This window comes from Anolis carolinensis, chromosome 5 (genome assembly GCF_035594765.1).
Source record: "Anolis carolinensis isolate JA03-04 chromosome 5, rAnoCar3.1.pri, whole genome shotgun sequence".
Lineage (NCBI taxonomy): Eukaryota > Metazoa > Chordata > Lepidosauria > Squamata > Dactyloidae > Anolis > Anolis carolinensis.
Window position 1 is genome coordinate 66,904,757 of NC_085845.1, and position 14,055 is coordinate 66,918,811.

Sequence of the window (14,055 nt, forward strand, 5' to 3'; positions counted from 1 at the left end):
GAGGTCCTGCTCTTGGCCCCACCGGCCTCACAGGTGCAGCTGGTGAGGACGAGGGACAAGGCCTTTTCGGTGGTGGCCCCACAGCTGTGTAACTCTCCTGAGTGAGATCAGATTGGCCCCCTCCTTCTTGACCTTTAGGAGACAGCTAAAGACCTGGATGTGGAACCAGGCATTCGGTCCACCATAGGTAAAGGTAAAGGGTTAGGGTTGGGGCCCCTAGTGGCACAGTGTGTTAAAGCGCTGAGCTGCTGAACTTGCGGACCAAAAGGTGCCAGGTTCAAATCCCGGGAGCGGAATGAGCACCTGCTGTTAGCCCCAGCTCCTGCCAACCTAGCAGTTTGAAAACATGCAAATGTGAATAGATCAATAGGTACCGCTCCGGCGGGAAGGTAACGCTGCTCCATGCAGTCATGCTGGCCACATGACCTGGAGATGTCTACGGACAACGCTGGCTCTTCGCCTTAGACATGGAGATAAGCACCAACCCCCAGAGTCAGTCACGACTGGACTTAACGTCAGGGGAAACCTTTACCTAAAGACCTGGCTGTGGAACCAGGCGTTTGGCCCATCATAGGAATATTTAAAGTTGAAAGTGCCATGACCCAGGACTGTTTACAGACAATGGGTATGTCTTTGTGTGATGTATGATGTTATTTTATGTGATGTGTGTGATATAGACAGCCCTTTCCAGTGCAGGGAGCATCCAAGTGGTTCCCAACCTTGGGTCCTCCAGGTGTTTGGGACTTCAACTCCCAGAGGAGCAAATGTTGGGAACTATTGATGTAGGAGATTGTTTGGGTTGAGTTGAGGTTCCTTTCCAGGGCCATCCTGGGTTAAGGATACCGCTCGGCCCAGGCTGCATGGAGGATGGACTATTCTTGTCCCTGCTTTAACAGTAGGAGCAACTCACTGCTAAACCCAGAAGAAGGAAGCCCTTTTCATCTAGGCATTCCTGGATGGCTGCTCAAGAGCTTCTGCCTCTTTCTTTGCCCCCAAGCGCTCTCTTTCCCAGCCCTCCCCTCCTCCCAGGGCTATTAATAAACGCAGGAGCACATGCCGTGCCCCATTGCAGGGAGGCAGGCCGGAGGAGATAACTTTCTTTTGCCCTTGCGCCCTGATGGGAAGAAGAGCAGGGTCATAGCAATGCTGCCCCGCTGCCCTCCAAACGCATTGGTGGTCCCCCTTCTCGCGAGACCCAGGGCGCCACGGGGGGTATAAATAGCCGCGGAAAGCGGAGCCCCGTCCATTTGGAGGTCGCTTTGGTTGAGTCCAGGGGCGCTGCTGGGTGGGGAAGGGGCCTCTTTGGTTTTGCAAGCAACTAACCCAACAAAACAACCCGACAGCATGGGTGACCAAGCGCTCAGCTTCCTGAAGGACTTTTTGGCCGGCGGGATCGCCGCTGCCATCTCCAAAACGGCGGTGGCGCCGATCGAGAGGGTGAAGCTTCTACTCCAGGTAAGTCAGTCAGTAAGTAAGTCAGGTGGCGGGAAGGTGTCTTTTTCCCCGGGAAAACGAGGCACGTGCCTGGCGCGCGCCTCTTGGCTACACTCTGCAAGAGAAGCGCATAGGCTTCCCAACGGAAAGGAGCAACAGGTTGGTCCATAGCGGCGTTGCCCTTCCAAAGGGATTGAATCCCCTTCCAGGTGAATTCCGGGCTGCCTTTGGAAGGCAAAGGGTTTCTCTCTGGTGGAACTATAACTTGGTAGAGCCCTGACTTGAGACTTGGGGCAGGAATGCATAGAGTCAGGTGGGCACAGGCGTCAAGTGTCTAAATATGGAAACTCCACTTGGGCAGGTCTGGTTACACAAGATTAGCACAGCACAAACACACACACACACACCCCGCTCTCATTATAGCACAGGGCTGGGATAAAGTGGACTGAGGCCCCTTCCACACAGCCACATAATCCAGAATGTTAAGGCAGGAAGTCCCACAATATCTGCTTTGAATTTGAATACAGTAGAGTCTCACTTATCCAACGTTCTGGATTATCCAACGCATTTTTGTAGTCAATGTTTTCAATACATCGTGATATTTTGGTGCTAAATTCAGAAATACAGTAATTACTATGTAGCATTACTGCATATTGAACTACTTTTTCTGTCAAATTTGTTGTATAACATGATGTTTTGGTACTTAATTTGTAAAATCATAACCTAATTTCATGTTTAATAGGCTTTTCCTTAATCCCTCCTTATTAGCCAACATATTTGCTTATCCAACATTCTGCCAGCCCGTTTATGTTGGATAAGTGAGACTCTACTGTATATGATAGTGTGGACTCAAATAATCCATTCCAAAGCAGATATTGGGGGATTTTCTGCCTTGATATTCTGGGTTATATGTCTGTCTGGAAGGGCTATGTCTACAATGCAGAATGAATGCTGTTTGACACCACTTTCAATACTATGAGATCATGGAAGTTTTAGTTTTACAAGGTCTTCAGCCTTCCTTGCTGTTGGGACTTCACCAGTACAAAAAAAATCCGCCCCCAAGCTCCCATAGCATAAAGCCATGGCATTTCAAGTGGTGTCACACTGCATTCATGCTACAGTGTAGATGCACACCAAGTTTTGGAACAAACCCCATTGCTTTCATGGTTATACTGTATATGTACCCTTGGATTTATTGCTCAACTCTAAAGGGTATATATGTGTCTTCCCGCTTACTTAGGGCAATGCTGTGGATTTGGTCGGGTTTTCTCGGGCAAGGAATACTCATATTTGGTTTTGCCAATTTCCTCCTTCTGAGGCCCCTTCCACACAGTTATATGAAATCCATATTGAACTGGACTATATGGTGGTGTGGACTCAGGGCCCTTCCAGACGGGCCCTTTATTCCAGGATCTGATCCCAGGTTTTCTGTTTATCCCGGATTATCTGGCATTGCGGGAGCCCCTGTGGTGCAGTGGATTAAACCCCTGTGCCGGCAGGACTGCTGACCAAAAGGTCGGCTGTTTCAGTCCGGGGAGCAGGGTGAGCTCCCGTCTGTCAACTCTAGCTCCCCATGTCGTATAGCTCACAGCCATATAACCCAAAATATCAAGGCAGATAATCCACAATATCTGAACTGGATTATATGGCGCCACATTGCCATATAATCCAATTCAATGTGTATTTTATACTACTGTGTGGAAGGGCTTCCAGTTCAAAGCAGATATTGTGGATTATCTGCCTTGATATTTGGGGTTATATAGCTGTGTGGAAGGGCCATTAAATATATCTTACAATACCAGGTGTTTATTGTTTGTCTGCTAAACAGGGCTTAGCTTCCAAGATCAGATAAGAGCGGATACCTTTAGGGCAAGGGTCCTTGAACTTTTTAAACCAAGGACCAGTTCACGGTCCCTTGACTGTTGGTGGACCAAACTATAGTTTGAAAAAATCATGAACAAATTCCTATGCTCACTCCATATATCTTACTAAAGGTAAAGGTTTCCCCTGATGTTAAGTCCAGTCATGTCTGACTCTGGGGGTTGGTGCTCATCTCCATTTCTAAGCCGAAGAGCCGGCGTTGTCCGTAGACACCTCCAAGGTCATGTGGCCGGCATGACTGCATGGAGTACCGTTACCTTCCCGCTGGAGCGATACCTATTGATCTACTCACATTGGCATGTTTTTGAACTGCTAGGTTGGCAGGAGCTGGAGCTAACAGCAGGTGCTCACTCTGCTCCCAGGATTTGAACCTGGGACCTTTCGGTCTGCACGTTCAGCAGCTCAGTGCTTTAACACACTTTGCCACCGGGGCACCTTATCTAATATCTTATTAGGAGTGCAAAAAAAAAAAAAAACCATGAAAGAACAATTCAACATTGAAAATGAAAAACAACTTGAACTGACATAAACTTAGCACTATTTCAATGGGAAGTGTGGGCCTGCTTTTGGCTGATGATATAGTCAAGTTAATTAGGGTTGTTGTTATTGTGTGCCTTCGAGTTGTTTCAGATTTATGCTGACCGGCCTGACCCTAAGTCTAATGTTTGGGGTGCGGGTTGGGTCAATGACCTTGAAGGGCCACATTTGGCTGGTGCACCTTACTTTGAGGATCTCTGATTTAGGGTATTGGGCCCCATTTATTATTTGGCTTTGAGTTGTTTCTGATTTATAATAATCCTAAAGCAGACCCATCATAAGGGTTTCTGGCCAAGATTTGTTCAGAGTGGATTTGTTCAGAAACTTAGGACCTTTCCACACAGCCATATAACCCAGAATATCAAGACAGGAAATCCCACAATATCTGCCTTGAACTGGGTTATCTGAGTCCACACTGCCATATATTCCCGTTCAAATATTGCAAATATTCCCTTGATATTCTGGGTTATATGGCTGTGTGGAAGGGCTCTCAGGCTCCTTCTACACTTCCAAAAATTTTTTTAAACCACAGATTATCTGCTTTGGATTGCATTATATGGCAGTGCAGACTCATATAATCCAGTTCAAAGCAGATAGAGTTGATTATCTACTTTGATAATCTGGATTATATGGCAATGTACAAGGGTCCTATGAAAGTGACTTGCCCAAGGTCATCCAAATGGCTTCCATGGCCAAGTGAGGATTTGGGCTGTGATCTGAGTTGTAATCCCCTCTATAAACTGCTTCAGCAAACTGAAAAGTATACATTGTTAATCAAATAATTTAAACTGATATTTGCACATCTATTTTAGAAAATTGTGGGTTGTTAGTTAGATTTAAATACTGGCTTTCCTTTAATGTGTTTGAGTGCATAGCTCCATTCTTCCCCATTTTATCCTCACAGTAAGGTAGCTCCGGATGAAAGCGACAGATTAGACTTACGCAGTAAGGACTTGAATTTCGATTCTAGACCAAGAATATTTAACTGGCTTAGTATACAGATGTGTTTTTCCACCAGTGTTAGTGGTGTAGTGAACAGAGGTCAACCAAAGGACTTTTCTTTGGAAGGCAACATAGATGGAAGAAAACAGCATTGTTCCTTTTTATGTTGTGAATTCAAGATAACACTATGTAACACCATTTTTGTTCCCAAGTTATAAATGTAATTCCCAATCAGTTCTGTCATAAAAACAAGGAAAAGGTTTATTCAACTTTGTGTTTGCGTGACATCCTGCAGCACATGTTGCTATGGTTTTTCAATGAATATTTCATAGAGTTTCAACCAATTTGACATAGGGTTGTTGTGAGTTTCCCAAGCTGCATGACCATGTTCCAGAAGCATTCATGTTCTCTCTGGAATATGGCCATATAGCCTGGAAAACTCACAACAACCCAGTGTTTCCGGCCATGAAAGCCTTCTACAACACATCAATTCGACATAGTTTGTGGCTGCCACAAAAACAAAGTTTCTGGAGTATAACAACTACTTTCAAAGTAAGTACCGCACAACTAAACAGGAAATAACACTTTTAAACAAGGAACATAATGGGTTGCTGTGAGTTTTTTGGGCTGTATGGCTATGTTCCAGAAGCATTTTCTCCTGACATTTCACCTGCATCTATGGCAGACATCCTCAGAGGTTGTAAGGTCTGTTGGAAACTAGTCAAGTGGGGTTTATATATCTATGGAAAGTCCTGGATGGGAGAAAGAACTCTTGTCTGCCTGAGGCAAGTGTGAATATTGCAATTGGCCATCTGGATTAGCATTGAACAGCCTTGCAGCTTCAAAGCCTGGGTGCTTCCTACCTGGGGGAATCCTTTCTTGAGAGGTGTTAATTGGCCCTGGTTGTTTCTTGTCTGGAATTCCCGTGTCTTCTGAGCATTGTTCTTTATTTACTGTCTTGATTTTTGACAACACAATGAACATAATTCTTTTTTCAAATTTTGTTGCATAGTGTAATTAAAGGTTTAGGGTGAATAATGGAAATTAAATTGCAATGTAAGTTACAAACATTTTATATGATTGGGAGATAATGATTATCTTGATGAGGGAAAATAAACTATTCAGTTCTGATGCTCAAGTAGCTACCATAGTTGGGCATTCTGTGTGACTGCTGTGAGTTTGTCCTGTGTTAATCTCTTTGGTAGCAATAAGGCTGCAGTTGCAGTAGCACAGTGATTCCCAACCTTTTTTTGACCATGGTCCACTTTGACCAGGGACCACATGACTGGGGACCACTCTCCAAAATTAGTACCAAAAGGATTACGAATCAGTTTTTGGTCAACTTTAGATTTGGTTTAGTTATTTTTGGTGCTGATTTGGAAAATTGTACTGAATAGACCACATCATCTCTAGTTTCTGATAAAGAACATATGCCATCGAGTAGTCACCATCCACTTATTTATTTTATTTATTTATTTATTTATTACAATATTTATATCCCGCCCTTCTCACCCAACAGGGGACTCAGGGCGGCTTACAATAAAACAGACATATAAAAACAGTACAATACACTATAAATTAGTTAAAAAATTAACTAACACTTGCCCACAGAAAACCATATTTAATAATCCAGAGCGGATGTGATTTAGCCAATGCAATGGTCAGCTCTGCAGAAAGGAGCGGAAATAAAATAAATAAAGAGGAAGGATGTTCACGGACTGGATTTCTATTTGGTGGGTCACGGCCCACAGGTTGAGAACCACTGCAATAGTAGAAATGGTTGTTCCTTTCCATTGAAGTACTGCACATAATTGGCATGGTTCTCATGATTCTTCTTTTCCCGTCCCCATCCTTCTTTGCTCTTCTACCTTCAAACAGGTCCAGCATGCCAGCCAACAGATCACAGCTGCAAACCAGTACAAAGGGATCATGGACTGTGTGGTAAGGATCCCCAAAGAGCAAGGCATCATTTCCTTCTGGAGAGGCAACCTGGCCAATGTCATCCGGTACTTCCCCACCCAGGCCCTCAACTTTGCTTTCAAGGACAAGTACAAGCAGATCTTCCTTGGGGGCGTGGATAAGCACAAGCAGTTCTGGCGCTACTTTGCTGGCAACCTGGCCTCTGGGGGTGCTGCAGGGGCAACCTCTCTCTGCTTCGTTTACCCTCTGGATTTTGCCAGGACCAGGCTAGCGGCTGATGTGGGCAAAGGCGCGAGCGAGAGGCAGTTCACTGGGCTGGGCAACTGTATTGCCAAGATCTACAAATCCGATGGCCTCAAAGGTCTCTACTTGGGATTCAATGTCTCAGTCCAGGGCATCATTATCTACAGAGCAGCATATTTTGGCATCTATGACACAGCTAAGGGTAAGCAAGGGACATCTGGTGATTTTTATAGAGGTCTCGGAAGTGGCAAAACACTGCCTCCCCCCTACTTTGTCAAATAGTAAAGGTTTTCCCCTGACATTAAGTCTAGTCGTGTCTGACTCTGGGGGTTGGTGCTCATCTCCATTTCTAAACCGAAGAGCCAGCGTTGTCCGTGGACACCTCCAAAGTCACGCAGCCATCATGACTGCATGGAGTAGCGTTACCTTCCCACCGGAGCAGTACCTATTGATCTACTCACGTTTGCATGTTTTTGAACGTTTAGGTTGGCAGAAGCTGGGGCTAACAGCGGGAGCTCACCCCACTCCCCAGATTGGAACCGTTGACCTTTCAGTCAGCAAGTTCAGCAGCTCAGCGGTTTAAGCCGCTGTGCCACGGGTATTAAATATATTCACATGGACCTCCAGAGTGGTATTTCTGTGGCTTGAAAGCTTGGTATCTATTCAGAATCAAGATTGAACCAGAGTTTTCTTCCCTTTTCTCTTAAATATCCATTATTCTTCTCATCCATTTTTGAAGGTTTATGTGAAAAATGACTCATCGTGTAAAGAGCTAATGTAATGTGGCCTTTGAAATATTCTTTGATTTCAAAGTCAATAGGCTTAAAAGGAGAACATTGATGAGTCACCTATCTTTTTAGTTACCAATCCAATCTGTTCAGGAAATGGAGCAATTTGGAATTTTGATCTTGCCTATTAGCTGAATACACTAGCCCACCTCTATTCTTTTTTACAGGCTTCCTATCATCATTCAAACAGTGGTGACATTATTGCTTGTACCTATCACCACTTCTTGAAGGCAAGCTAGGCCCCCTTCTACATATAAAATCCAGATTATATGCTTTGAACTGGATTATATGGCATTGTGGACATATAATCCAGATTGAAGCAGATAATGTGGATTATCTGCTTTGATAATCTGGATTATATGACAGTGTAGAAGGGGCCTAGGACAGCCTTTTTTGTAGCATCACCATGGAGATCTGGCTCCAGATCAGAAGGAAATCTTCAGTCGGTAGCAGAGACCGTGCTGTTTTGCTTGGTCTTCTCAAAATTAGAGGTGGCTGTTCTGACCATCTTTAGTTGTTTTCAACTTTAAAACAAATTGTGGTTTTAGAATTATTTTAAAGAAGAATTTTAGTTTGTTTATAATCAGGTGTTTTATATTTTTCCCATACGTCTTCATATTTGCTTACTGGCTAAGAGGTCTTTTTAGAGAGCAACATCATTAGCAGTTGTCCAAGGGAAGCTAGCAATTATCTTCAGCAAAATGATGCTTAAGCGTACACTAAACAACCCCCCCCCCAGTAGCACAGCAGGTTAAACCACTGAGCTGCTGGACTTGCTGACCAAAAGGTTGGTGGTTTGAATTGGGGAGCAGGGGGAGCTCCCACTGTTAGCCCCAGCTTTTGCCAACCTAAAAATTCAAAAACATGCAAATGTGAGTAGATCAATAGGTACCGCTCTGGCGGGAAGGTAACTGCGCTCGATGCAGTCATGCTGGCCACATGACCTTGGAGGTGTCTTTGGACAATGTCAGCTCTTCGGTTTAGAAATAGAGACGAGCACCCACCTCCAGAATTGGACCCGACTAGACTTAATGTAAGGGGAAACCTTTACCTTTATCTTAAATAAAAGCTCCATTGAGTTCGGTGTGTTTTACTTCTACTTAAGAAGGTATAGAATGGTGGTTGATGACCTATGGTCCAATTCAATTTTTCTTCGAAGCCTAATTCATATTTCCATTAGAAAAGCTTGATTAACTTCTATGAGCTTCTTGAAGGATGCATGCAGTATTAAAGTAGTGGATTTCTAATTGCCTATCAGAGACTTCCAGAAATCAGTTTGTTCTGCTTTCCAAACACTGTGACATTAATCTGAAGTTCTGCCATTGCTAAATTAGGTGCCTGAATTCTGTGTGGCCTGAATTAATAGGAACATTAATAGGGGTGGTTTGTTTATTTATCGTATCAGAAGTGAACTGAGGGTATAGTTGTAATGTAATTAAAAACACAAACTTGGCAATATACTAAATGTCTTTTGCCCAGTATCTGGCCACTTGGAGTTCCTCTGGTGTTGCTGTTAGAAGGTCCTCCATTGTGCATGTGGCAGGGCTCAAGCTGCATTGTAATAGGTGGTCTGTGGTTTGCTCTTCTCCACACTCACATGTTGTGGACTCCACTTTGTGGCTACATTTCTTAAGGTTGGCTCTGCATCTTGTGTCAGAGCGCAGTCTGTTCAACACCTTCCAAGTTGCCCAGTCTTCTGTGTGCCCAGGAGGAGGTCATAGAATCATAAGAGTTGGAAGAAACCTCATGGGCCGTCCAATCCAACCCCCTGCCAAGAAGCAGGAAATCGCATTCAAAGCACCCCCCAAAAATGGCCAGTCTTTGCTTATAAACCTCCAAAGAAGGAGTGTCTCATTTGGTATCAGCCATGGATTGATGTTCCTGGTTTTAACCTGCCACTTTTGGACTCTCGCTTACTAAGGCATTCCATCGAGTATCTCTGTAGATCTTAGAAAACTATTTATTGATTTAAGGTGTTGGTGTTTGGTGGTGATGATGATTTTTTCTTCCCCCTCTCCTTCACCTCTTCCTTACAATTTTGGACAATCTCCTCTCGATGACAGGTATGCTTCCTGATCCAAAGAATGTGCACATCATTGTAAGCTGGATGATAGCCCAGACTGTTACTGCAGTGGCAGGATTGGTCTCCTACCCCTTTGACACGGTCCGACGTAGAATGATGATGCAGTCTGGCAGGAAAGGAGGTAAGAAAGTAACCCCTCCTTTCTATAGTGTGTAAACAGACCCAGAGAAAATAAGACTTAACCTAGCTATCTTCCCTTCATTGGAACAGATCTATTTTTGGCATACAATACAATTCTATACAGGCAGTTCCCAAATTATGAATGCGATAGGTTCTGTAGGAAGTGTAACCCCAGTCAAATGTATGTATGTATGTATATAGATTTGCATAGCATAGGGAAAGGTTAACACCCCTGTGGTGTTCGTTTTGCTGTCTGTGCCCCATTCTTAACTAGGAGTCATTTGTAAGTCTGGGACTGCCTGTACTTAGAAACAGACTGATAAAATTCAATTTATTACCTTTTTTTCCTAAAAAAAGGTTTAAGATATTGTGAATACTAACGGTTTTACTTCTAATTACAGTATATGCTATGACTATTGTAATAGCAGTTTATGAGTTCCGTTTGGGGGAAAACGAGATATACAGGTCTCCATAAAATCTCTTTACCATTTTAAATTTAAAGTCTCTTTACAATGGTAAAGAAACTTTATAGACACCTTGGAAATCAAAGAAGAACCATCTTATTTTGCAGGTACTATACATATTTATTTATTTATTTACTCTATTTATATCCTGTCTTTCTCTATCCTGAAGGAGATTCAAGGTGGCTTACATAGAGGCAATTATCCAATGCCTTAAAACACATACAATTCTAAAAAATTAAAATTAAATTAAAATTAAAACATATTACAGTAGAGTCTCACTTATCCAAGCTAAACAGGCTGGCAGAAGCTTGTATAAGTGAATACCTTGGATAATAAGGAGGGATTAAGGAAAACCTATTAAACATCAAATTAGGTTATGATTTTACAAATTAAGCACCAAAACATCATGTTACACAACAAATTTGACAGAAAAAGTAGTTCAATACACAGTAATGTTATGTTGTAATTACTGTCTTTATGAATTTAGTACCAAAATATCACGATATATTGAAAACACTGACTACAAAAATGGCTTGGATAATCCAGAGGCTTGGATTAGTGAGACTCTACTGTATTATTATTATTATTAAACTTTATTTGTACCCCGCTAGCATCTCCCGAAGGGCCTCAACACACAATATAGCAATACAAACAAAAGGCAAATTAGAACAGTTAAAACAGTATAAACCACAAGCAATAACAATACGCTAGAACACAATAGACATATTAAACATTTAAAAACATTACATACCATATTAAAAATCACACCATCCATATATCATACTCTGTCTTTTTCTCTCATTATTTTACTTTTCTCTGAATGTAATCACAGAGGTTAATGACTAGAGAATTTGAAGAGTTTGTGTAGATCTGAAAATGGAAGAACGATCTGGATATCAATGTAAAGGATCCAATTTTGTTAATGGAAAATTACTCTGAAAGCAGTTCTAGTGTAATTGCTTATTAGGTACTACCCTTCTAATGAAAACTATGTAGTGAGTTTGTATTAAACAATATAATAATAACAATAACAACAACTTTATTCTTATACCCTGCTACCATCTCCCCAAAGGCACTCAGGCCAGCTTACATATGGGACAGAATGCCCACAGACACAATACAAAAAATCTGTCAGAATAAAAACACAATTAAAATAAAAACATAGTTAAATATAAAAACCCAGATAAAAACACAATTCTATAGAAAAATAAAGAGTATAAAACAGCAGTGTTAAAACTCAATAAAAAAATACTCAACAAAAACAATGGACATGACCAGGTTATATTGTTCAGGTACAGCAGCTTTTTAGTTAAGAATGCAATTATGGGTGTGTAAATCTAGGTAACTATTCAGTTTTTACAATTTTTACAGTAGTGATATTATTGCCACAATGATTACTTGGCTTCTACTTACTTTACCAGGCATCAGCTCCTTGGGGAAAATGGGGTTAATTGAAAGTGATTGGAGTATAAGCTAATGATGACTGACATTTCCATCATTCTTGACGGAGTGGACACATAGAGATTACTTGGATAAGGACACTTAACTAAGTAGCTGATGTAGAATACTGTCCAACATATTCCACTAAAAATTAAATAGGATCTTCCTTGGAAGTGATTTAAATTATTACCAAGGTTAAACAGGACAAAGGTTAAAAGCCATTTAAACTCCCTTGCTTCTCCTTCTATTGGAGCAATTATAGACCAAAGAGCAGCATTCCAGTCTTTCTTCCAGAGTTTAGGAAAGTTGCTTTTGGGGCTAGTATCTTGTTAGTATACTATGCTAGTATAGTAGTTGTATTTTGTCCAGGGTAGCAGTGGCAAGAAAAGCAAAGCAAGTCATTGAGGGAATGAGACTACAATCCATTTCTCTAATGCTTGGCTTCTGAATAGGACATTTTGAGTTTCTTTGCCCTGTTTTTCTTCTCTAAGTAAGACATTTGGATACAGTATGCTTTACCTGCACATGTTGTCTTTCACAGCGGATATCATGTACAAGGGCACAATCGACTGCTGGAAGAAGATAGCAAAGGATGAAGGAGGCAAGGCTTTCTTCAAAGGCGCCTGGTCCAATGTGTTGAGAGGCATGGGTGGGGCTTTTGTATTAGTATTATATGATGAGATCAAGAAATATGTCTAAGAGAAGTCAGATGTTCTCTTTCTGTAATCTACATATGGTTTTAACAGGCAACTAAATATTTCCTAGGGAAACAGAGGTGGCTACATGGGTCACATCCAGTTGAGAGATCAGGTCTGCTGTCTTGTAAGATAGGTCAACGGTTGTTCATTCGCTCACAATCAAAACACTTTCGTATGGAAGATTGGAGAGGCCTCTATGTATATATAAATATTTGACAAAGATCAGTAATATATTCTTATGTTTTACGTGCATTTCTTGGAAGTGGCTTATTACACAATATTTAAACAACTAAAATGTGAATTCAATAAATACTCTTTGAGTGAAATCTCACACTTGCTTCTTTTATGACAAATCCTTTGTGTTTAACCTGAGGTAGCTTCAAGACCTGTGATATGTGGATTTATATTTCATATTTAAGCTTTTCACAAATAACTCATCTTTTTCAATATGATACAAGAGCTTGCTAAAAAGATGGATTGTCTCACATTTGTGCAAGCAAATTTGGAACATTATATGATCTCCACCCACAAATATCTGAACACCACCAGCTCTTAGGCCCCTTCTACACTGTCATATAAAATCCAGATTATCAGCTTTGAACTGGGTTATATGGCAGTGTAGAAGGGGCCTCAGTATCCATCATCTGAGGTAGGTTCCTCACTTGGCTTCCTGATACAGCCAGTCCTTTACAGAGAGGGAAATCACTTCTCATTTGTCAAAGCAGATGTTTCCTTTCATCATTTGGATTCAGATGTTCTTTTTTTTTTTCAGAGACACTACTCCCACCGGCAGTGATTATTGTGAGGCATAGCGAAACAAATTGAAAGAATAAAAAATAAAAGATTTGATGGGTACTTAAATAGAGGAAATGGCTAATGAGAAATGTATCAAGAGGTTGTTATGCTCTATAGTGGGAAGAATCCCTGAAACATTTTGGAAAGTAGTCGGCAACACAAATCTAGAGTTTGCAAATATTGGCATCAATGTTAAACTGTTTATTTAAAAATTGTTTACAATTTGCCAAGTAAATTATAAACAATTATCTAATAATGAAATGAAACATTTTAAATGACTAAACACAACCAAAATTAATGACACTTCAAATTAACTGCTCACGTAAAGAACACTTCTTGATTCAAATATTTTATATTAGCATTAACTATTAAAATTATAAATTTTACATTGAAAATGTTAATGAATCAGAATCAACAAATGATTCTGAGCAAGTTATTTTTAAGTTCTAGCTAGGAAAATGTGAGTCATACATGTGGCACTTCACTTGCTGCTGTTGTCAGTGGTGTTTGGATACAGACCACTGCAGGGAATTAAGCCTATCTGCTACTTCATCTTCAAGAAATGCTTTACCTACAACAGGAATGGGAGCATCTCAAGATGTAGCCCTAGACATGGTGAAGAATATTTTCTCACATTTTAATCCCATTTTTCATTGATTTCTTCAATATTTTTTGGGGGGAAATAATTCCTTAATTTTGATTGGGGCGGA

General features: G+C 41.2%; 1 protein-coding gene across 1 annotated transcript; it reads left to right on the forward strand.

Annotated features, from left to right (window-relative positions):
* Positions 1–1,232: 1,232 nt before the first annotated feature.
* Positions 1,233–12,881, forward strand: slc25a4 (solute carrier family 25 member 4). The gene is made up of 4 exons (XM_003221629.4): positions 1,233–1,455; positions 6,673–7,159; positions 9,809–9,949; positions 12,394–12,881. The coding sequence occupies exons 1-4, from the start codon at positions 1,345–1,347 to the stop codon at positions 12,549–12,551; spliced, it is 897 nt and encodes a 298-aa protein (XP_003221677.1). The 5' UTR covers positions 1,233–1,344; the 3' UTR covers positions 12,552–12,881.
* The last annotated feature ends 1,174 nt before the right edge of the window (positions 12,882–14,055 follow it).